The sequence below is a fragment of the Nannospalax galili genome, unplaced genomic scaffold (assembly GCF_000622305.1).
Source record: "Nannospalax galili isolate Female #2095 unplaced genomic scaffold, S.galili_v1.0 scaffold611, whole genome shotgun sequence".
NCBI lineage: Eukaryota > Metazoa > Chordata > Mammalia > Rodentia > Spalacidae > Nannospalax > Nannospalax galili.
In genome coordinates, this window is record NW_008330486.1 from 2,736,814 (window position 1) to 2,759,205 (window position 22,392).

At 43.9% G+C, this 22,392-nt stretch overlaps 1 protein-coding gene across 1 annotated transcript in view; it reads left to right on the forward strand.

Annotated features, from left to right (window-relative positions):
• Positions 1 to 22,392, forward strand: part of Rab27a (RAB27A, member RAS oncogene family) — an 81,035-nt gene that overhangs the window by 54,114 nt on the left and 4,529 nt on the right. Inside the window, exons 3-6 of the mRNA XM_008847791.3 lie at positions 763 to 935; positions 7,837 to 7,922; positions 8,796 to 8,899; positions 13,398 to 13,521. Of these exons, the coding sequence (XP_008846013.1) occupies positions 783 to 935; positions 7,837 to 7,922; positions 8,796 to 8,899; positions 13,398 to 13,521 (467 nt within the window). The 5' untranslated portion in view covers positions 763 to 782. The remainder of the gene's footprint in view (positions 1 to 762; positions 936 to 7,836; positions 7,923 to 8,795; positions 8,900 to 13,397; positions 13,522 to 22,392) is intronic.

Here is a 22,392-nt window from a genome sequence, read left to right on the forward strand (position 1 = left end):
TTCCTTCCTTCCTTCCTTCCTTCCTTCCTTCCTTCCTCTCTTTATTTTGTGTATGTGAGTGTTTTGGGTGCAATGCTTGTAGAGGCCAGAAGAGGGTGTTGGATCCCCTGGAAAGGGAGTTATAGACAGTTATTAGCCATTGTGTGGGTTCTGGGAACTCAGCCCAAGTTAACTGTAAAAAGCAGCCAATACTCTTAACCACAGAACCATCTCTCTGGTCCCTCTTTTTTTTTTTTTTTTTTTGTGAGATGGAGTCTCACTATGTAGTCCTGGCTGGCCTGGAACTCACTGAATGTGCCAGGCTAGCCTCAAACTGGTGGGCAGTCTTCTTGCTCTTGCCTTGGGAAGCTAAGGCAGGAGGATCAGGAGTTCCAGGCCAACCTAGGCTACCTGAAAGTCTGACTTAAAACTAACAAAAAACCCAGCAAACTCCCAAACCAAGCAAGCAAGCAAACAGAAGTATTTACTGGATTTCATTGTATTTATTGCCACTTTATTAGTGGATAATTATATTTCCTTTAAAAAAATATTTTAGAATGTATGATTGTATATGTGTGGGCATGCATGCCACAGTGCGTGTGTCTAGAGAGGACAACTTCGCAGAGTTGGTTCTCTCCTTCCACCTTTGCGTGGGTTCCAAGGATTAAACTCAGGTTGTCAGATTTGTGCAGCAAGTGCCTTATCCACTGCGCTGTTTTGCTGGCCCTAACTGTAATGCTTCTAGTGGACTTTACTAACTGTACATTTATGTGTATTTTTCAGGTGAATCACAGTTCTTCATCATGTCAGATGGGGATTATGATTACCTCATCAAGTTCTTAGCCTTGGGAGACTCTGGAGTAGGGAAGACCAGTGTTCTTTACCAGTACACAGATGGGAAATTTAATTCCAAATTTATCACCACAGTGGGCATTGATTTCAGGGAAAAGAGAGTGGTAAGTTCTGTATCCTTCTACTTAAAAATATATTCTAAATCAATATTTGCCTGTCTATTCAGTTTGCTTGTAGGAATTAAGAGACCAAAGATTGGGACTGGAGAGATGACTTAACAGTTATGAGTACTTGCTGGTCTTGCAGAGGACCTGGGTTCAGTTCCCTGCACCCACATGGTGACTCACAACAGTCCATAACTCCACTTCCAGGGGATCTGATACCTTCTTCTGGCCTTCATAAGCACCAGACACACACGGTGCACATCCAGGCATGCTGGCAAAGCACTCATACACATAAAGTAATTAAATCCAGAGGTGGTAGATGAAAACAACAAAACAGTATTTTCCAAACACAACAGAGCCATTATACTCATGTACCTACATAGGTTGTGACAGCACACCTAAGACCTGTGCAAGTCCAAGCTAGACAATACCATGGAGGAGGGAGGTAGACACAAAGCCAAGCCCTAGCTGAGGAGCTACTGGCAAATTATAGATGCTGGAAGAGGAAGAGTCAGTTTTCTTTAAGGGTGTGATTGGTTGGCCATGCTCCTGGGGATGAGCCCACACCCAAGAGTATTTGCAGACACAAATTAGACTAATAGGCCTTTACGTATATGTATGTATATTATAGAGAGAAGACAGTCAGGCTTGGTGGTACACTTGAGAGGCAGAAGCAGGCAGATCTCTGTGAGTTTGAGGCCAGCCTGATCTTAGATTTCTAATGTACTCTAATTTTAGATCATAAAATTTGGTGTCTCTTTAAAATAATATTTTTATTGATTTTTGGAGAATTTCATAGAATGTATTTTGATCACATTCAAATCCCTCCTCCATCTCCTCTCAGATCTACCCCCACATCCCAGCAACCCCCTCCCTCACCCACTTCCTGTCCTCTCTCATAACTTTTTTTTTTTTTTTTTGAGAGAGGTTCCCTGTAGCCCCAGCTGGCCTGGAGCTCTCCATGTAGGCCAGGCTGGCCTCAGTCTCACAGAGATTCACCTGCTTCTGCCTCCCTAGAGCTGAGACTAAAGGCATGCCTCACTACAACAAATAAAATTCATTCCTTTAAAAAAATGTGTGTGCATGTGTGTGTGTGTGTGTGTGTGTGTGTGTGTGTGTGTGTGTGTAAATGTGTGAGCGCATGGACACGTGCAGGGTTAGGGATCATTCACGTCCTGGGTCATCAGTGCTCAGCAACTGATCTGTATCCCTAGCCCCATGTGCAGGCTTTCTCCCCCCCCCGCTCTCTCTTGCTCTCTTTTTCCTTCCCTCTTTCTCTGAGGTGCATCTCCAGCCTCATGTACTCTCTAAACAACAATACAGTAGCAGGATGATTTCATGGTGTTTATATTGCGTTGGCATTATACAGAATACAAATATGATTTAAGGCACATGGGAGGATGTGTGCAGCTTATATGAAAATAATATGTGCTTTATGTAATGGACTTGAGTAGTTGAGGATTCCAGCATCCACAGGGTTCTAAAACAGTCTCTGCAGATACTCAGGATGTGTGTGTGTATTTGTGATTATTTTTGCTAATTACTTCTCATTTTATAACTCTGTGTGTGTGTGTGTGTGTGTATGTGTGTGTGTGTGTGTTGCTGAAAATCAAACTCAGGGCCTTCTACTTGTTAGGCAACTGTTCTACTGTTGAGATACACCTCCAGCCCTTGTTTTACCTTTAAAAGTAGATTTATTGCCAGGTGTAGTAGTATCACTTTTAATCCCAGCACTCTGGAGGCAGAGGCAGGTACATCTCTGTGATTGAGGCTAACCTGGTCTACAAAGTGAGTTCCAGGCCACCTGGGGCTACAGTAAGACCCCATCTCACATACAAAAAGGGAAAATGTATTGATAGGAGGTTCACAACAAATATATTTTTAAAAAGATTTATTTTTACTATTTTAATTATGTGTCTATGTATGTGTCTGTGTGTAGCTCTGTGCATATGAGTGCAGGTACCCAATGAGACCAGCAGAGAGCATTGGATTCCCTGCGGCTGTTGTTACAGGTAGTTATGGGTGCTGGGAATTAAACTTGGGTCCTCTACAAGGGTAGCAAATGTTCTTAACTGCTGACTCATCTTTTCAGCCTTAAGTTAGAATTTATTAAGAGAAGATCTTGGGGCTGGAGAGATGGCTCAGTGATTAAGAGTACTGACTGTTCTTACAGAGGATTGGGGTTTAGTTCCCAGCACCCACATGGTAAGGAACAAACATCTGTAACTCCAGTTCCTGGGACTCTGATGCTCTTTTCTGGCTTCCATGGGCATTGCATACATGTGGTACACTTACATACATGCAGGCAAAACAGTTGTACACATAAAAATAAATAACTTTAAAAGGTTTAACATAATTTAAGCATGGGCATTTGGAGAAAGAGGCTGGCACTTAGAAAAAGGTAGCACACTGGAGTCCTGGGTGCAGGATTCTTGAGAGAGTCTCTCCTAAGCATCTTCACAGCCTTGTGTAGGAATTTGGTGGATTCCCAAGTTATGTTGTTTTAAGGGGCATTTGAAGAAGCCTTGCTTGCTGTTTGTTTCAGCCCTTGTAGTAAATGAGTTCAGAGAGTAGTTGCTGACGTACACTGGGCAGGATTACAGGCTGATGTACAAAGCCACAGGTCACAAGGCTTGGAAGAGTCCCCACTCTGTTAGGTCACAGGAATCTGAGACCTAAATTTTCGCAGTAAACAAAGTTCATAATCTTTTCTGTGAGCTTCTCAGAAGGTTGCCTTTATAGTTGGGAAGGGGTGAGGCTGAACTCAAAGGTCACATGCTGAGGTCTTGCTATTTTAGCAGTATTCTTAGAAATATTTCCATGTAAAAGGAGTATTGTCTCTATGTGGGCAGTCTTCATAGCAAGTGTTGCTAATTGTGTGGAATTCTTAACTCTCAGCAGCTGAGAGAATTCATCTCGACTCTGGTAAGGAGTGTCTTTCCCTATGCTGTCTTAATTTGCCCTGTCTTTCTATCCTGCCTCAAATTACCTCTCTGAGACTCTGATCCCTTAATCTTTTTTTATGTGTATGAGCGTATTGCCTGCATATATGTGAGTGTACCTGTGTCATGCAATGCTGAGGAGATCAGAAGAGGGCTTCAGATTCCCCTGGAACTTGAGTTAAGGATGGTTCGTAGCCGCCATTTGGGTGCTGGGACTCGAACTGCAAGAGTAGTCAGTGCGCTTAACCGCTGAGCCATCTCTCCAGCCCCGATCCCTTAATATTAAGGGTTGATGATGGCCAAATGTCTGTTTTTTGAAGCCTCTATACTAATGAACAGGGACTCAGACCCTGCCTTCCCAGGGATCAAGAGTCATGGTCTGTCTTGTCTAAGGGAACATGACAAGGTCTGAGTTCATAGAAGCAAGGGCCATCATTCTATGGGAATCTGAAGGGAGGATGCCTTTATTTGGGGCATCAAACCTCACAGACAATCATGTAGTTCACGGGAGGTTCCTATGCTTGAGGTGAGTGCCAGAAACAGCAGGGCCTTTTATCACAACTTGCATGATCACCACAATGCCAGTAACTCATCAAAATATCAGGCAGCATCTGACAGATTTTGTATTTATTGTTACATTCCAGAGGACTAAGGATTGCCCCAGTTGTCAGGTATGTAAACAGTGTTCTACTTTAGTAATGGTAGGTGTTCCCCCTGTGCTGCTGTCAGAAGGTCAAGACCATCCAGTCTTACAGTACATCTATTCTAATGATCTCAATTTCTGAGTTTAAAGTGTGAGCCCTCATGGGTTGTAAAAAAACATACTGATGGCTATTTACTGAGAATGTGGCAAGAGATAAACAAACAAGGATAAGACAGTGTCCCACACCTGGAATTCCAGCCCTTGGAAGCAGAGGCAGGAGGATGGCTTTAAGGTGCAGGCCAGCATAGTCCACATGTGCATTCCTGGTTGGCCAGAGCTACATAGTGATACCTTATCTCAAAACATACACACATATGCACACCTACATACACAAATATTCACATATACACACACACATATATATACACAAGCATGCATGTGTATGAACAATTCCTAGAAGGAGGTCAGTGGTGGACTACATTAAAAGGAAAATACTGGGGCTGGAGAGATGGCTCAGTGGTTAAGAGCACTGGCTGCTCTTACAGAGGAGCAGAATTCAGTTCCCAGCACCTACATGGTAGCTAACAACCATCTGTAACTCCAATTCCAGCAGATCTGATGGCCTCTTCTGACCTCCATGGGCACCAGGCACACATGTGGTACACTTATATACATGGAGGCAAAACATACACATGAAAATTTAAAAAAAATTCACAAAAAATTTAAAAACAAAATACTATAAAACTGTAACAGTTGAGTATATATTGTGCCCATTCATACACATAAAATAAAATAAATAAATCTTTAAAAAAAACCCAACCTAGTGGGGTTGGAGAGATGGCTCAGCTGTTATGAGTGTGTATGGTTCCCAGCACCCATTTTAGGTGGGTCACAACTCCCTGACACTCCAACTCTAGGAGCCTCTGCAGGCATCAGCATATATATATATCCACAGACACAGATATACAAAGACATACACATAAATAAGAAACAAATTTAAAAATCAAACAAACAATAACAACCAAGCAGCAACCGAAAAACCAAGAAGGATATCCATATCACACTTCCTTCCTATTTCCTTTCTTTTTTGGTTAGGGAGAGGGACTTCCCCAGCCCCAGCGATGTTGCAGTCCCTGTTAGCTGTGATGTTGAATAATCACCAGGCGTTATTTTTCAGTAATGCCCTAGGCTAGGGCTGTTCACACAGAGCCAGTGATGAAGAAGGTCCATTGAAGGTAGGCCTGGGATGGAGCTTTTTAGGGAGCTTTCTGATAGGTCTCTGAAGATGGGCCTTTAGGAAGTTCCATACCTGTCTCCCTCCTCATCTTCTGTGGCTGCTCATGGAGGTTTCCATGGCTACCATGGTTGTATATTTGTTTTTGTTTTGTTTTGGGGGTACTGGAGAGCAAACCCAGAGCCCTACACATAATAAGCTGGTGCTGTACCACTGAGCTACATCTCTAGCCTCTGCTAATTTTCCCTTCCTTCCTTCCTTCCTTCTCTCCCTTCCTTCCTTCCTTCCCTTCCTTCCTTCCTTCCTTCTCTCCTCTTTCTTTCTTTCTTTCTTTCTTTCTTTCCTTCCTTCCTTCCTTCCTTCCTTCCTTCCTTCCTTCCTTCCTTCCTTCCTCCTTTCTTGAGATAGGGTATCAGATAGACTTGGGTCTAGCTTTGAGCTTACTGTGTAGTAAAAGATAATCCTGAAGTCCTGATCCCTCTGCCTCTACCCCCAGGGTGCTAGGATTACAGGCATGTGGCACCAGTCTAGTTTATGTGGTACAGTGGATTGAACCCAGGGTTTTGTGCATACTAGGCGAGCTCTCTACCAACCTAACCCTCCACCTGTTGATCTTTACGGATACTGAAAATAGAACTGGATTGAGGGGCTGGGAGGACGTAATGCTGCAGATATCACAAACACTGTTTTGACTTTACTTTTATTTACTTTTTACTGATATTTAGTCACTTTTCTCTAATAATTGTCTCTTGGAATATTGTAAGCCTTGGTTAATTTCTAGAGTTCTGGAAAAGTTGAGTTTTGAGAAAATTTTACAAATATTTTCATTGTTTTTTTTATGGTGGAAGAGATTTGTGGAGGGCCTTTCCCTGGTGCTCCAGAAGTGACTTCTGTAATGTCATTACATTTTTTTTTCATTTATTTATTTGTTACACCCGTGTGTATCTGCTGTGCATGTCTGCCACTGTGTGTGTATAGAGGTCAGAGCTACTTGTGGGAGTCAGTTCTTGACTTCTACCACATGGGTCCTAGGGATTGAACTCAGCCTGTCAAGCTTGGTGGCAAGCACCTTTACCCATTGAGCCCTCTCACCAGCCTCTATATAGTCATTTTAACAGCACATTTTAAAGATGGGATTGGAGGCAGGCTTGGTGGTGCACACCTTTAATCCCTGCACTCGGGAGACAGAGGCAGAGGCAGGCAGATCTCTGTGAGTTCAAGGCCAGCCTGGTCTACATAGTGAGTTCTAGGTGAGCTGGGGCTACAGAGAGACCCTGTCTCAAAAAGACCAAAAAAAAAGATGGGATTGGGATTGGAAAGGCCACAGATAGTGTTTCCTAAAATGAATGACCAAGGGAACACAAGGGACAATCTGGCTGTTATCTTATGTAAAATAGTATTATTTAATATTTCATAATGTATATCTAAAATATATAATGTGTCTACACTAAAATTTATTTTTTATTAGTTTTGGTTTTTTTGAGATGGGGCCACATGTAGCTCAGGCTGGCCTCATAGTCACTATATAGCTGAGGGTGACCTTGAACTTTGAAAAAAAATTAATTTTTAATGTATATGAGTGTTTTGCCTGCATCCCTATGTAAACACAACTTGAGTTGTGCAATGTTTGTGAAGGCTAGAAGATGGTGTCGGATCCCCTGGAACTGGAGTTACAGATGGTTGTGAGCTGTCATGTGGGTGCTGGGAACCAAACCCAGGTCTGCAAGAGCAGTTAGTGCTCTTAACCACTGATCCATCTCTCCAGCCTTAACCTTGAACTTTTGAACCTCCTGTCTCCAACCTCCTGGAGTGCTGGGATTACAGGCATGTGCCACCATGCCCAGATTATATTTTACTGGGGATCAAACCCAGAGTTTCATGAATGCTAGGCAAGTACTCTACCAACTGAGCCACATCCCTAACTCTGTATATGTAATGGTACAAATTTACCATTATGCAAATACAATTATTTGCCACAAAATACAAAGGTAGTTGTGTTCTAGATGGGATTCTTTTGAGCGGTTTAGATGCTTTGAGGTTTGTGCTCAATATAAGTGGTTTGTCTTTGCTTTGCTGTTTTAGGTGTACAGAGCTAATGGTCCGGATGGAGCTATGGGCAGAGGCCAGAGAATCCACCTGCAGTTATGGGACACGGCAGGCCAGGAGAGGTATGTCCCCCTCACTGCCCTCTCCACATGACCTGGGCAGGCAAGGCCGGCCAGTTGAAAGCTGCCAGGCCAATGAACACATTGCCACCCTGAGGAGCCCATGGTGGACTTATGCCCTGCAAAGAAGAGAGAATCCTCTTCAGATTAGACCTCCTTACTTGGGACTTTTATTCCTTTTCTTTGTTGTAGGCTTGTGTGCCTTTTCCCCATTGACTTCTGTTTGCTCCACTGTGAGGAAGTTGTAAGGCTACTTGCATTATTCTTATCTGATTGTTGAAAGCTGGCGGAATGAATTCATCTGGTCAGAGGTTACCAGATTAAAACCACATGACATCTTGGAGTCTGACTGCTTTCAGTCAGACAAAGCCTCTGATTCTCTCACAGCCTCCTTGAAGGATTGATTCTCTTTCTTTTATGTGATGTGTATGTGTATGTGTGTATGTGCTGGCACAAATGTATGTGGGTGCATGTGCATGTGTGTGCTCGTGGAGGCTCAAGCTCAATGTCACAAATCTTCATCATTCTCCACTGTATTCATTGAGTCAGGGTCAATGGTGACATCAAGGCTTCCCCATAGGAAAACACTCACAGCTAGACCATTGCTTTTGGCCCAGTGAACTCATAGCTGTACAATAAATTGTTGGATGAGACTTCAAGATCACAAGGTAGTTCTCCTGTCCCGAGGGTTAGGTCCTCATATCACATGGTCAGTTAATACATGAACTCTCGTAAGTGGTAAGCACCTGTCTGTACACTTTTGGGAGAGCATCCCAGGATTTGTGGGTGAATCTTTGAAAGAGGCCAAGGGTGTCAGTGGCAGCTTTGTATGGGGTGGAGCTGTGCCTGAGGTGACAGTCTCTTTTTATGTCCTAGGTTTCGTAGCCTGACCACAGCGTTCTTCAGGGATGCTATGGGTTTTCTTCTACTGTTTGACCTGACGAATGAGCAAAGTTTCCTCAATGTCCGAAACTGGATAAGTAAGTGTTCTGGTTTCCTGGCCTCGTGCTCTGCTCCCCGTCTTGCCTGCTGTTGTAGGCTATCTCCCCCTGTTGTCTGCTGTTGTAAACTATCTCCCATGTGCCAAGAACACTTTGAAGAACAAGTGTTTCAGTTTAGGGCCAAAGAAGACTGAAGTACCCTGCTCTCCCCCTTGTTGGCTTCTTTGGAGTGGCCCCTTCTCAGGAAGTGTGGTGAGAGTCTAAAGGTGAGTTTGGCTCAGTGTAGGAGCCAAAAAGAGAGATATGAGTGCTCTGGGCCCAGATTGAAGTCTCATTGGACAGACAGAAATCCATCTTCTTGGAGTTCAGAGGATTGAGCCATTTCTCATTTGGGGCCAGATGATTTATAATGAAACTTTAAGGTCATGTAAGACCTCACACAGATAGTACAAGAGCCTAACACCATCTACCTGACATGTCTCACCCTTCATTTTTATTCCTTATTGTTCACTCTGCCTCAAAGCCCTCACATATTGATCTCCCATTTTCTGACCAGTTAGAATTATGTTTATTTATTTATATTTATTTCTGTTTTATGTGTATGTGTGTTTTGCCTGCATGTATGCTAAGTGCACTTGTGTTGTGCAGTGCACATGGAGGCCAGAAGAGGGCGTTGGATACCCAGGAACTGGAGTTAGTCACCATGTGGATGCTGGGAACCAACCCAAGTCCTCTGCAAGAACAGCCAGTGCTCTTAACCCTTGATCCATCTCTCCATCCCTCATGTTTATTTTTTAAAACCTAAAAAAAAAAAAAAATAGCTTCCATGAAATGTTCCATGATAATCTTAGTTGGAATAGGTAGCTCCCCTCCTGCTAACTTCTGCTATATTTTTTATTGCACATTGAATCCTTACCACATTGTACCTCAGGTTGTAGTTGTTGAGGTATGTCCTTCCCTTTAGTGAAACTTGTCAAGTATCTGATTAATTTACTTAATTTCCAATTAATTTATAATTTTCATACAAAAGAAAAGAAAACCACACATAATAACATCTTAGATTCACCAACACAGACACTATTAACTGTTGATAGTGTTAATACTTAGCATCTAATAAATGCTTTGATTTACTAACTCATGTATGCCTGTATGTTTGAGTCTCCTGGAGTCCTATGCCCCCACTCCACATTCCTGATCAGTAGATGTGGGTAGGACCTAGAATTTGCATTTCCAGCAAGGTCTCAGGGGGTGCTAAGGCTGTTAAACCCACATACACTTTACCTGGAGAGTCATTCAATTAACTTATTTAATCCTGACTTTGACCCTAGGAAGTAAATACTATTGTCTCCATTTATAGATGAGGAAGCCAGGCCTGGTGGCATAGACCTTTAATCCCAGCACTCAGGAGGCAGAGGCAGGTGGATCTGTTAGTTCAAAACAGGCCTGGTCATAGTGAGTTCCAGGCCAGCTAGGACTATACATTGAGATCTTGTCTCAAAAAAACTAAAAACAAAACAACTTGCATTTTATAGATGAGGAAACTAAGGTGGTCAGATAACTTCCTCAGAGTCACACAGCCAAGAAGTGACAGAGACTTGCTTCAAGTCTAAGTGGTCCCTGCTCAGGGCCAGAATAGTAGGCATGCGAGGTGCTAGGGGAAGCACAGAGCTCCAGTGAAAGGGCTTAACCTGGAGGTGACTGTTTAGCAAGCCTTGAAGGAAGTTGCGGCTGGGCGTTCTGGAGTGTGGGAACTACCACAAACAGGACAGGAGAGGCATGACTTTTTCTGGCACAGTTTGCTCTTGCCTGGCTAGATCTTGTGACCTTAGTTGTTCCTTGAGGGCAAAAGACAATGTCCTGAAATCCCAGTCTGTGTTAATGCTCAGGAAACACCTTCTGACTTGACTTTCTCTTGATAAGATATGAATGTCAGGACTTTATAAGGAAGAACTGAAATGTCCACACTTCCGTTGACAATGACAAAACACTGTTAGGTCACACTTTGAGAAAGTTTGGGTTGCTTCCCTTTTGTTCTGGAGTGTGAGGAGAAGTTGGACTTTATTTTCCTTCTTTGGGAGATTAATCTACTTAGCATCCTGAAGCTCTTTTGTTTGATTCGATTGCTTTTCATAATTAAGCCTAGTTGCCAGTTTTCAGGTGGAAAAATATAAAAGTTGCAGAATGAGAATTGTAGGAACTGGAGAAATGGCTCAGTGGTTAAAGGCACTTGCTGCTCTTGCAGAGGTCCCAGGTCCAGTTCCCAGCACCCACACTAGGTGGCTCATAACAGCCTGTAACTCTAGTTCCAGTGGCTCTGATGCCTTTCTCTGGCCTCCAAGGGCATTGCACACATGTATGTGACACACATAAGCTCAAGCAGGCACATGCATTTATACATAAATACAAATAAGTCTTTTTAAAGAAGAATTGTATCTGTTTCTCTCAGTTCTGCTGATAGAATCATTTCTTATTCATTCTGTATCTTCTTTCTTCATCAGTCCCATTTTTATTTGTTTGCTTGCTTGCTTGGATTTATTTCGAGACCATATCTTACTCTGTAGTTCATTCAGGCTGGCTCTGAACTCACAGAGCCTCATGCTTCTGCCTTTCAAGTGCTGGGATTAGAGGCACGCACCAATCACACCCATCTTATTTGTTTTAAATACAGGATCCTACTTTAGATGATACAAAAATGTGAAAAACATTTTAGGTATAAATAAGCTAGCTTATTAAAAGATAATTTTTAGGACTGGAAATCCAGCTCAGATGGTAAGTGTTTGCCTCAAATACACAAGGCCTTGATTTCCATCCCTAGCAACCGATGAACTGGACCTGTAATTCTAGCACTCAGGAAGTAGAGGCAGGAAGATCATATGTTCAGGTTCATCCTTGACTACATAGTGAATTCGAGGCTAGCCTAGGATACATGAAGCCCTATCTCAAAAAGAAAAGCTGAGTGTGCTGGTGTACATGTTTAATCCCAGGACTCAGTAGGTAGACAGGCAGGTGGATCTCTGTGAGTTTAAGATCAGCCTTGTCTACATAGCAAACTCCAGACTAGCCAGGTCTACATAGTGAGTCTTTGTTTTGAAAGAAAAGAATTCTTTTTTTTTTTTTTTTTTTTTCTCTTTTTGAGACAGGGTCTTGTAGCTCCAGCTGTCCTGGAACTCAGCTTTGAGACCAGGCTGGCCTGGAACTCACAGAGATCCACCTGCCTCTGCCTTCCAAATTGTTCTGGTTTGTTTCTTCATTGCTATGACAAAACACTCTGACCACTACCAACTTGGGGAGGAAAGAGTTTTTTTTATCTTACATCTCCCGGGTCACAGTTCATCAGGGAGCCCAAGGTAGGAACTCAGGGCAGGAATCGGGAGGCAGGAGATGGGGTACAGGCCATGAAGGAATGCTGCTTACTGGCTGCTTACTGGCCACTCAGATTTGCATTCCTTTTGATATGTACCCAGAAGTGGGATTGCTGGATCATATGGTGTTTCTAATTTCAGTGTTTTGAGGAACCGCCATACTGCTTTCCATAGTGACTGGACTAATTTACATTCTCATCAGCAATGTACAAAGGTTCCCTTTTCTCCATACCCTTATAGCACATTGTCTTAGTTTGTTTCTTCATTGCTGTGACAAAACACTCTGACCAGTACCAACTTGGGGAGGAAAGGGTTTATTTGTCTTACATCTCCCAGGTCGCACGCAGTTCATCAGGGAGCCCAAGGTAGGAACTCAGGGCAGGAACCTGGAGGCAGGGGCTAGAGCACAGGCCATGGAAGAACGCTGCTTACTGGCTTGCTCCCCTGGTCCCTGCTCAGCCTGCTTTCTTATGCAACACAGGCCCACCTGCCCAGGGGTGGCACCACCCACAGTGGGCTGGGCCCTCCCACATCACTCATCAAGAAGATGCCCTTCAGACATGGCCACAGGCCAGTCCAATAGAGGAAATTCCCCAATTAAGGCTCCCTCAACCCAGGTGTGTCAAGTTGACACTAAAGCTATCCAGCACACAGTGCTGAGATTAAAGGTGTGGCCACCACGCCCGACTAGAAAATGATTCTTTTTAAAAAAAAAATCACTGATCTTGAAAGAAATAAATTATAAAGAGATTTAAGGCTTTAAGAATTCCTCCAACTTTCTTTGAAGTCTCTTTCATACAAAGACAGATGTTTTATTACACATACACACACTTTTGAGGATTACCGTATTCTTCCATAGCTCTCTGATATAACTGCGTTAAGGACAGAAATAATTTTGTACTTTACTTCATCCACTCAATTTTAAAGATTGGCTTATCCTTGCTTTGAAAGTATTCTGCTGGGTGTGGTAGCAGAGGCAAGCCGATGTCTGGGGCTACAGGGAGACCGACCCTGTCTCAGAAAAAAAACAAAACAGAAACAAAAACCCAAAGTATCCCATCAGCTCCTTATATCTGTATATGCATTATAATTTCCAAAAGCACTTTTGCATATATTCTCTGTTGATCCTATGGCTTATATTATGACTTACATATAATCAACTTTCTTATCTATAGGCCAGCTACAAATGCATGCATACTGTGAAAACCCAGACATAGTGCTGTGTGGAAACAAGAGTGACCTGGAAGACCAGAGGGCAGTCAAAGAGGAGGAAGCCAGGGGGCTTGCAGAGAAGTATGGGTGAGTAGTCTTGTGAAATCTAGAGAAAACATTGTCCACAGAAACATTAGCATGTGAATGAGTGACCAAAGACACAGTGAAAAAATAAGGCAGAAAGCCCAGCTGTAGGCCTTGGGAAGTGTCAAATACCTTCCATTTCATAGTACTATTATATGATAGTCGGAGTCTAAGAAAAAGCATGGGGTGGGGGCGCTCTGCTGTGTTAGTTCCATTTTCTCAACCTCTTAGAATTTCTAGCTGGGCGTGGTGGCACACGCCTGTAGTCCCAGCACTTGGGAGGCAGAGGCAGGTGGATCTCTGTGAGTTCAACGCCAGTCTGGTCTACATAGCGAGTTCCAGGACAGCTGGGGCTACAGGGAGACCCTGTCTCAAAAAAGACCAAAAAAAATTTTTCTAGAAGGAGGCTTGAGTGTAAATGTACTAACTGTAGGGCCTTCTTTCCAAATATGAGCAGGAAACTCCTAGGATAAAGAAATCCTCTGTGCTCAGAAAGGAAACTTCAAGGCCAGTTCATATTCTGGTGCAGGGAGTCCTGCACCAGGGGAAGACCTTATTGCATCTCATAGACCAGGTGCAGACTTTGATTGGGGAAGAGGTGAAGATGCCCTCTGCTTCTGTGATTTTGTGGTGGGGGGCTAGAAAGTATTGTTTTCTTTCTTAAGCTCAGGGAATAGTTTATAGTGACAGCCAGTGGAACCATATCCCCAGTCTGGGAAGCAGGACTGAGAAAGGACAGGATGGAGAGAGAGACTGCTTGGGATATAGCTAGGGTATACATCCCAGACGGTGGCCTTGGAGGGTGGAATCCAGGGAGGCCAGGCATGGACCATTCCCTGTTGTCTGTGTAATCTCTGCCTTGTTCTTCCCTGAGTCAACGGAGGTTCAGAAAGGACCCAAGAGTTAGGTTGGCACAGGGGGAGGGAAGGAAAGTTATGTTGGTCAGGTGAAAGAAGCCAGACTGAGGTGAGTTTTGAATACCAGCTAAAGAGATTAGGCTTGACCCCTGGAGGACAGAGGATTGGAGCCTTTGAGCATGGAAAGATGTTAGGTATGCTTTTCCAGATCAGCTTGGGAGCTGGGGGTCTGGGGGTAGGGATTGGGGGTTGGGGTTAGGGTTGAAATGGAGGATGAAAGACTAGAAAGGGAGATAGTAGTGATATGTGTGAGGTGGGCAATGACTGGATTAGTGGTAAAGAAAAAGGAAGGCTAAAGGAGAGAAAGTACACAGGGTGGGGCAGGGCAGGACTTTAAATCCCTATTGTGACTCTGTGCGGGGGACACCTGCCAGCCCTACTGGCTACTCTGGCAAGGATGTGCAATCAGACCTGGAGGTTTTTACTTGGGGTAGATGGTGTTAGAAACACCTGGAGCTTTTAGCAGTTGCATGCCTGTGGGCCTCACCTCTGACATGTTGGATGTGTCAGAGTTTATCAGGCAGGTTTCAGTCAAATATGTATATATGAAGAGGCCTTTTTTTAAAAAAAAATTGCTTTTATTTTATGTGTATGAGTATATTGCCTGCATGTATGTAAGTACACCCATGCTGTGCAATGCCCATGGAAGTCAGAAGAGGGGATTAGATCCCCTAGAACTGGAGTTATGGATGGTTGTTAGCCACCATTGCCTGCTGGGATCTGAACCCGGGTCTTCTATAAGAGCAGTCAGTACTCTTAACCACTGAGCCATCTTTCCGGCCCCATGAAGAGGTCTTAGGTGAAAGAGATAACTCAGTCAAAAGTACTTTTCATGCAAACATGAGGACCTGAGTTTGAGCCCCAGAACCCACGAGAAGAAGAAGAGGAAGAGGAAGAATCAAGGCTGGAGAGATGACTCAGTGATTAAGAGCACTTGCTGTTCTTCAAAGGACCCTGGTTTAATTCCTAGCACCTACATGGTGACTCAGCCACGTGTAACTCCAGTTCTTGTGGCCTCCTCAGGCATCAGGCATGCATATGGTACACATACATATACGTAGGTAATCATTCATACACTTAAAATAAAAATAAATCTTGGGGGTTTTGTTTTGTTTTATTTTGATTTTTGTTTTGAGACAGGGTTTCCCTGTAGCCCCAGCTGGCCTAGAACTCACTATGTAGACCAGGCTGGCCTTGAACTCACAGAGCTCTGCCTGCCTCTGCCTCCTGAATGCTGGGATTAAAAGTGCACCTTACTATGCCTCGCCTAAATAAATAAATCTTTTTTTAAAAAAGCTGGACATGATGGCTTGCTGTTGTAATCCCAATGTTAGGCGGCAGGGACAGATGCATCCCTTGGGCTTACTGGCCAGCCAGGGCTGATTGGTGAGTTCCAGGTCAGTGAGAGACCTTGTCTCTGAAAGCAAGGTGGACAGTACTTGAGGAAAGATACCTAAGGCTGACCTGTGGCCTCCACAAACACTCATTAATATGCAGGCACATCTGCTGCAGGGATCTGCAGGTGGTCTCTGGAAGTTTCTGTCTCTGTGTGGGATGCTGGTGCTTGAGGTCTACAGGATGGGCAGTCAGGAAGGGAAGCTGTAAAGTGTGAAATGATTATAGAACGTAAGAATCAGGTAGGAGCCACAACAGCGTCCTGAAACTCCTGTCAGCTCTTGTCTCTGACCTGGTGGTTCGGGTGTTTGCGCAAGTGATGCAGTTCAGCACAGAGCTAACCACACACCTGGCTTACCAGTCTGAGGCGCTGATGAGAGGCGAGGGAAGTGGAGCAGGTGCAGATCTGGTTGCTAGGTTATGCCAGGATGAGTCAGCAGGTGAGTGCCGATATGTGAGCGTTTTCAAAGGGTACTACTTCACTTCTGCCCCCCATATCCACCCCCAAATCTCTTGTGGCCCACCCTAATGGAGAGGAAATTCTAGGAAATGTTCAGCCCAACAAAGACAACATGCTGTGGGTGGGGTTCTGGGGACTGCTGCCTTTTAACAGCTTCCCACAAGATCTTCCTGTGCAGTGGTGGTGACTAACCGACTTGGGAGGTTCTGAGATAGAGGTTGGCAGAGATGACAGGCTGTTCTGCTGTACCCCCTCCTCCTTGAGAGGCACGCAATAGTGTGGAAAGGAAACAGGGCAAACCACAGGGAGGACTGAAGTGAGGAGGGTGGGGGCTGTGTTGCAAGGGGGTGAGGAGGAAGTCAGCCATGAAGCAATAGAAACTGGGGGCATCACCTTTGCTGTTGAAAGGCATGTGAGTAAAGGCAACAGCAGGCCAATGAGAAGAGTCAGCTGGATTCAACAAGTGTTTTCTCAAGAACGGAGGGAGAGTCAGGATGGACTTTCCGCTGTGGGGCTGCCTCTGCTCAGTTCTTAATTCTTTCACTCTGGGTCTCAGGATTCTGAAGGCTGCCTGGTGTCAGAGCCACCCGCCCCCCTATGTTGCCTCCTGCACTGGGAATCTTAGCAATGTGAAGACTGCTGTTCCCTGTGTCCACCTCACAGTGGGCATCACAGAGATGGGTTCAATCTAGTGGAGTTAAAATTAAGATGAAATTTTTGGGGGGGGGGTCTTTTTTTGAGACAGGATCTCCCTGTAGCCACAGCTGGCCTGGATTTGCTATGGAGACCAGGCTGGCCTCGAACTCACAGAGATCTGCCTGCCTCTGCCTCCAAGTTAAAGCATGTGCCACCATGCCTGGCAAAATGAGATATTTTTTAAAGACAGGGTCTCACTATGTAGCCCTGGCTGGCCTGGCACTGAAGAATTTTTTTCTTGTACAGTTAATCACATCTGCTTCAACATTAGCTTGACTGGATGGGACACTGGGATTGGCACTGAGGAAGGATTTACAACTCAGCAGTTAGGGACTTCACCCTGGGAGCAAACGTGTTGATGTGCCTGTCCATTCTCCTTAATTTTCAGAGGAGAGTCCATGGTGGTAATAAGACCCTTTGCCCAAACCCTCTACTCAGACTGAGAACACCAACTGTGAATGGGATTAAAGTATAACTGAATGTACATACTTGTGTGCTGTGCAAACAAATGGGTGACAAATTAAGATGTCCTGCCTGCTGGCTGCTGATGGGGTCAGTGCTGGAGAGTTTCTGGGATGAAAAGGAGTTGAAAACTTACAACATTAACCATATCAGATATCAGTACAGACCATTTGGGGACTTCAGGGGATTGAACTAGGTAGGAGCTTGGTGCTAGTGCTGAACTTTATCACATGGTCTGAATCACTGCAATGGTTTGACCCCCTACAAATTTGACAGTCTTCCTTGAGTTGAGAAATAAATTAGTGGCCTGTCATTGGACATGCTCCAAAACCACACAGATAAGTCACAACCAAACACATACACCTGCTTTCCAGAGGCTAGCTCAGTGGAGCTCTAGATAATCATTTGCCACAATCGTTCAGGTTCAAACACCAGCACACCACACCAGTTCTTCCCTATAACTGCTCAATTTAACATCCAGCAAGACTTGCTTTTCATTGTTCTGAGAAATCCCTCATGAATTCTGAATCCACATGTGAGCCAAATATCTAGAAGCATTTGATAAAACACTAAACATCTTCGCCGTCATTCTGATAACTTTTGCAGTGCTGGGGATGGACCCACGACCTTGCCCATGCCAGGTAAGTACTCTCCCACTGAGCTCTGTTCTAATCCCATTCCTGGCAACCTTTAGGTGGGTTTTAAGATCCTCTAGTTTTTTAAAAAAATATTATTTTAATTTTTTATGTATATGCATGTATTCCTTGGATGTAGGTAAGTGCACCTGTGTCGTGCAATGCCCGTGGAAGACAGAAGAGGCTGTCAGATCCCCTGGAACTGGAGTTACAGACAGTTGTTAGCTGCCATGTAGGTGCTGGGATTTGAACCCACGTCTTCTGCAAGAACAATCAGTGTTCTTAACTGCTGAGCCATCTCTCCAGCCCCAAGATCCTCTAGTTTTATCATTGAATAAATAATAGAAGTCAGCTGGAAGTGGATTCTGACCTGAGTGAAATGTAAATATCCTGCCAGGGAACTACAAGTGAGATTGTCCCTTGCATTGATTAGAACCATTTATTGTGTTTTTACTTAATGTTTTTATTTTAAATATTGTGATTAATCTGTTTTTAAAAGCACATTAAAATTAGTTGTTTTTATGAACTCCAAATAGCTATTAAGTGGCCATTTATAGGCTGATATCAATATTAGTCTATTAATCAACCCTTTTTCTATCTCTAGAGCTATAGCTCTGAGGCAACGCTATGTTAGTACCACCTTGTGGACAGAATGGGAAGTACGTGTTTTTCCATGGATACGCTATAGATTCTTTTGAATTTATGCCTAGATTACTAAACTTTTGCTTAGTAAGTTTTTTTTAAGAACACACAGAGAGTGTTTTTTTTTTTTGTTTTTTTGTTTTTTTTTTTGAGACAGGGCTTCTCTATGTAGCCCTGAAAGGTACCTGTAACTCGTTATGTAGAATTTGCAGACATTGTATCTGTGGAGGGCTGGGATCAAAGGCGTGATATCACTGTGTCCAGGAGGAATATGGCCTCCTGAGTTCTTTCTGACTTTTTTGAGACAGATTCTTGCTCTGCAGCCCTGGCTGGAGCCTGGAGCTCCTTATGGAGACCAGGCTGGCCTTGAACTTGCAGTGATCCTATCTCTGCTGAGTGCTGGGATTACAGGTATGCCCCCCCCGGCCCTTTTATCTTTTCTTTATATTCACTGTCTTCCCCAGCCCCTGACTTTGAGATATTTTTATATTGCTTTAAAATATGTAAAATATTGAGCCAGGAATGGCAGCACACATCTTCAATCCAAATACTGGGTAGGCCTAGGCAGAAGGATTGTGATTTTTTTAGCTACCTGGGTTGCATAGAAAATTCAAAGTCCCTTTGAGTTACTTAGTGAAATAAAAAATCCAAGGACTGTGGTTATGGATCAGTAGTTCTGTCCATAGGTGTGGAAGTTTTCAAAGTACTTTTGATTATATTTTCTCATTTATGCCTCAAAAGAAGACCTGTGAAGAACATGGGCTACATAGTGAAGGTCAGGCTAGCTTGGGCTACAAAGTAAGACCCCCCCACCCCCATCTGAAAAACAAGCCAGGTGTGATGGCATACACCTTTAATCCCAGCATTTAGGAGAAGAAGCAGGTAGATATCTGTGAGATCAAGGCCAGCTGGGGCTACAGGAAGGTCCTGTCTTGAAAAACCAAAACCAAAAAGTAGCAATATGTGGTGGCTTGTGCCTGCAGTTGAAACCCTCTGGAGGCTGAGGCAGGAGGATCACCATTCAAGGCTAGCTTGTGCTACTAGTGAGTTTCAGGCTATCCTGGGCTAAAGAATGCAAAATACTCTTAACCAATGAGCAATTTCTTTCACCCACTACCCCCAGCTACATTTTTATTTATTGTATATGTGTGTGTGTGTGTGTGTATACATCAACACATACTACAGCACACATGTGGAGATCAGAGGATAACTTTCAGGAGTTGGTTCTTCCTTCCACCATGTGGATCCCTGGGATGGAACTCAGGTAGTCAAGCTTAGCGGTAAGCACCTCTAAATGCTAAATCATCTCACTGGCTCACAAGGACATTATTCAGAAAAAATAAGAGGATTTTAGAGTTCCAGTAAATGCAAAGAACGGTGTGATGAAGTGAATTGCAGACTGCCTGCCAAGGCAGTACAACTTCCTTTTGTAGTTTTTATGTCTAAGGGCATTTTGGTTAGATCTTTACCAAGTAGTGGAAATGAAACATAAGTTTGAGACATGTTATCACAATTTCATGGTTTTATTGAGACCAGGGAAGATTCTGTCAGCCGACTAACTGAACCTATTTCAAAGACTGACTCAAATGTGTAAAGGGAAATGATCAAGGCTGATTTCCTAAGTGTGAGTGAAGCAGATCCGTGGTTTTGAAGCAACGCTTTGTGAGTGATTTAAAGTTACTCATGTACCACAGGTCTTTGGAGATTAAACTAATGAGTCCTTAGGATTTGATGTCTGGAGGGATTCGGGTACTGTAGAACTCAGTGTATCTGCTGTCTGATCTGAGAATAGGCCTGGGGCTGTTGAGTGGCAAAGCCTTTTATTTCCCCTAATGTCATCTGTTCCTCCTTGTGCAGCAAGTAAAAGCAGGTTTATCTACTGGACTGGAGAAATGGCTCAGTGGTTAAGAGTACTTGCTTGCTCTTCCAAAGGTCCTGTGTTATGATACCAAGCAACCACACTGGGCAGCTCATAACTGCTGTAAGTCCAGTTCCAGGAAATTTATACCTTCTTCTGCCACACACACACACACACACACACACACACACACACACACTGCATACACTCACATAGACACATACACATAAATAAAAAATTTTAAAGGTGGTTTATCTATTTTAAAAACCTTTATATGCAAAATAAAAGACTGACTGTGGTAGCTCATCACTTAGAGGTAGAGGCAGGAGGACTGACAGTTCACACCCAGCCTAGGAGGACAGAAAAGGGCATCAGATCTCTTGGAACTGGAGATTGGATCCCCTATTAGCTGCCATGTGGGTGCTGGGATTCAAACCCGGGTCTTCTGCAAGAACAGCCAGCGCTCTTAACTGTTGAGCCATCCCTCCAACCTCCTGTAGTTCCTTATAAAAAAAAAAATATATATATATTTTGTTAGCTGGGCATGGTGGCACATGTCTTTAATACCAGAGTTCAGGATGCTGGGGCGGGCTGATCTCTAAGATTGAAGCCATCCTGATCTACATAGCAAGTTTCAGGCCATCTGTGGCTATAGGGAGACAGGAAGACCCTGTCTCAAAATAACAACAAATTTTAAAAAAATTAATTCTTTGAGAATTTTATACAATGTATTTGGTCATATCAACCACCCATTCTTCTCCTGAGTCCCCCAGGATCCACACCTATTTATCCCCCACAACTTCTTGTCCTTTTAATAACCTGTTAACTCCAATTTGTGCTGCCCATATACTACTGGGTGTGGGACCATTTACTGGAACATGGTTGACCTACAAGAGCCACACCCTTGGGGCTGAAGAGATGGCTCAGCAATTAAGAACACTGGCTGCTCTTGCAGAGGACCCAAGTTCAATTTCCAGCACCCACATGGCAGCTAACAACCATCTGTAACTCCAGTTCCAGGGGCTCCACTGCCCTCTTCTGGTGCACTGACATACATGCAGGCAATACACTTATACACATAAAATTAAAAATAAATTAAAAAAAAGCCACACTCTTGAAGAAAACTTGACTCTCCCTTTCCCAGAAGCCATCAACTGTCCACAGCTCCTCAGGTAGGGGTGGGGGCTCCTGAACCCCTTCCCGCTCCATGCTAGAATGCTGACTGACTTGGTCTTATGAAGGTAGCCAAGCTGTTATGAGTTCCTGAGTGTAGTGGTCCTATCATTTCCAGTCCTCCCTGACTTGTGGTTCTTACACTCTTCCCTGTTGGTTTCTGAGTTTTGGGGAAAGGGGCGGGTGATAGTGAGCTCCCATTTGTGGCTGAGTACTCCACTGACACTTACTCTCTACACTTTGACCAATTGTGAGTTTCTGCGTTAACCACCATCCACTGTACAAAGAAGGTCCTCTTTGATGAGCTCTGCACTGATCTATGGTGTATGGGTATAGATAGATATACAGTTAGCGGCAGTTTGATACTGTATCCATTTAGCAGAATACTAGTAGTACGTTCATCCTGGGGCCTGTGGGGTCTCCCACGATGGGTTCTCAGCCAGAGTCACAGCACCAGGCATGTGTGAGTTTTGAGGCTATTTTAAGAAATCCTTCTGGGCTGGACTTAGTGGTTAAGAGCACTGGCTGCAGCTGGGCATGGTGATGCAGGCCTCTAGTCCTAGTACTTGGGAGGCAGATGCAGGCAGATCTCTGTGAGTTCAAGGCCAGCCTGGTCTACATAGTGAGTTCCAGCTG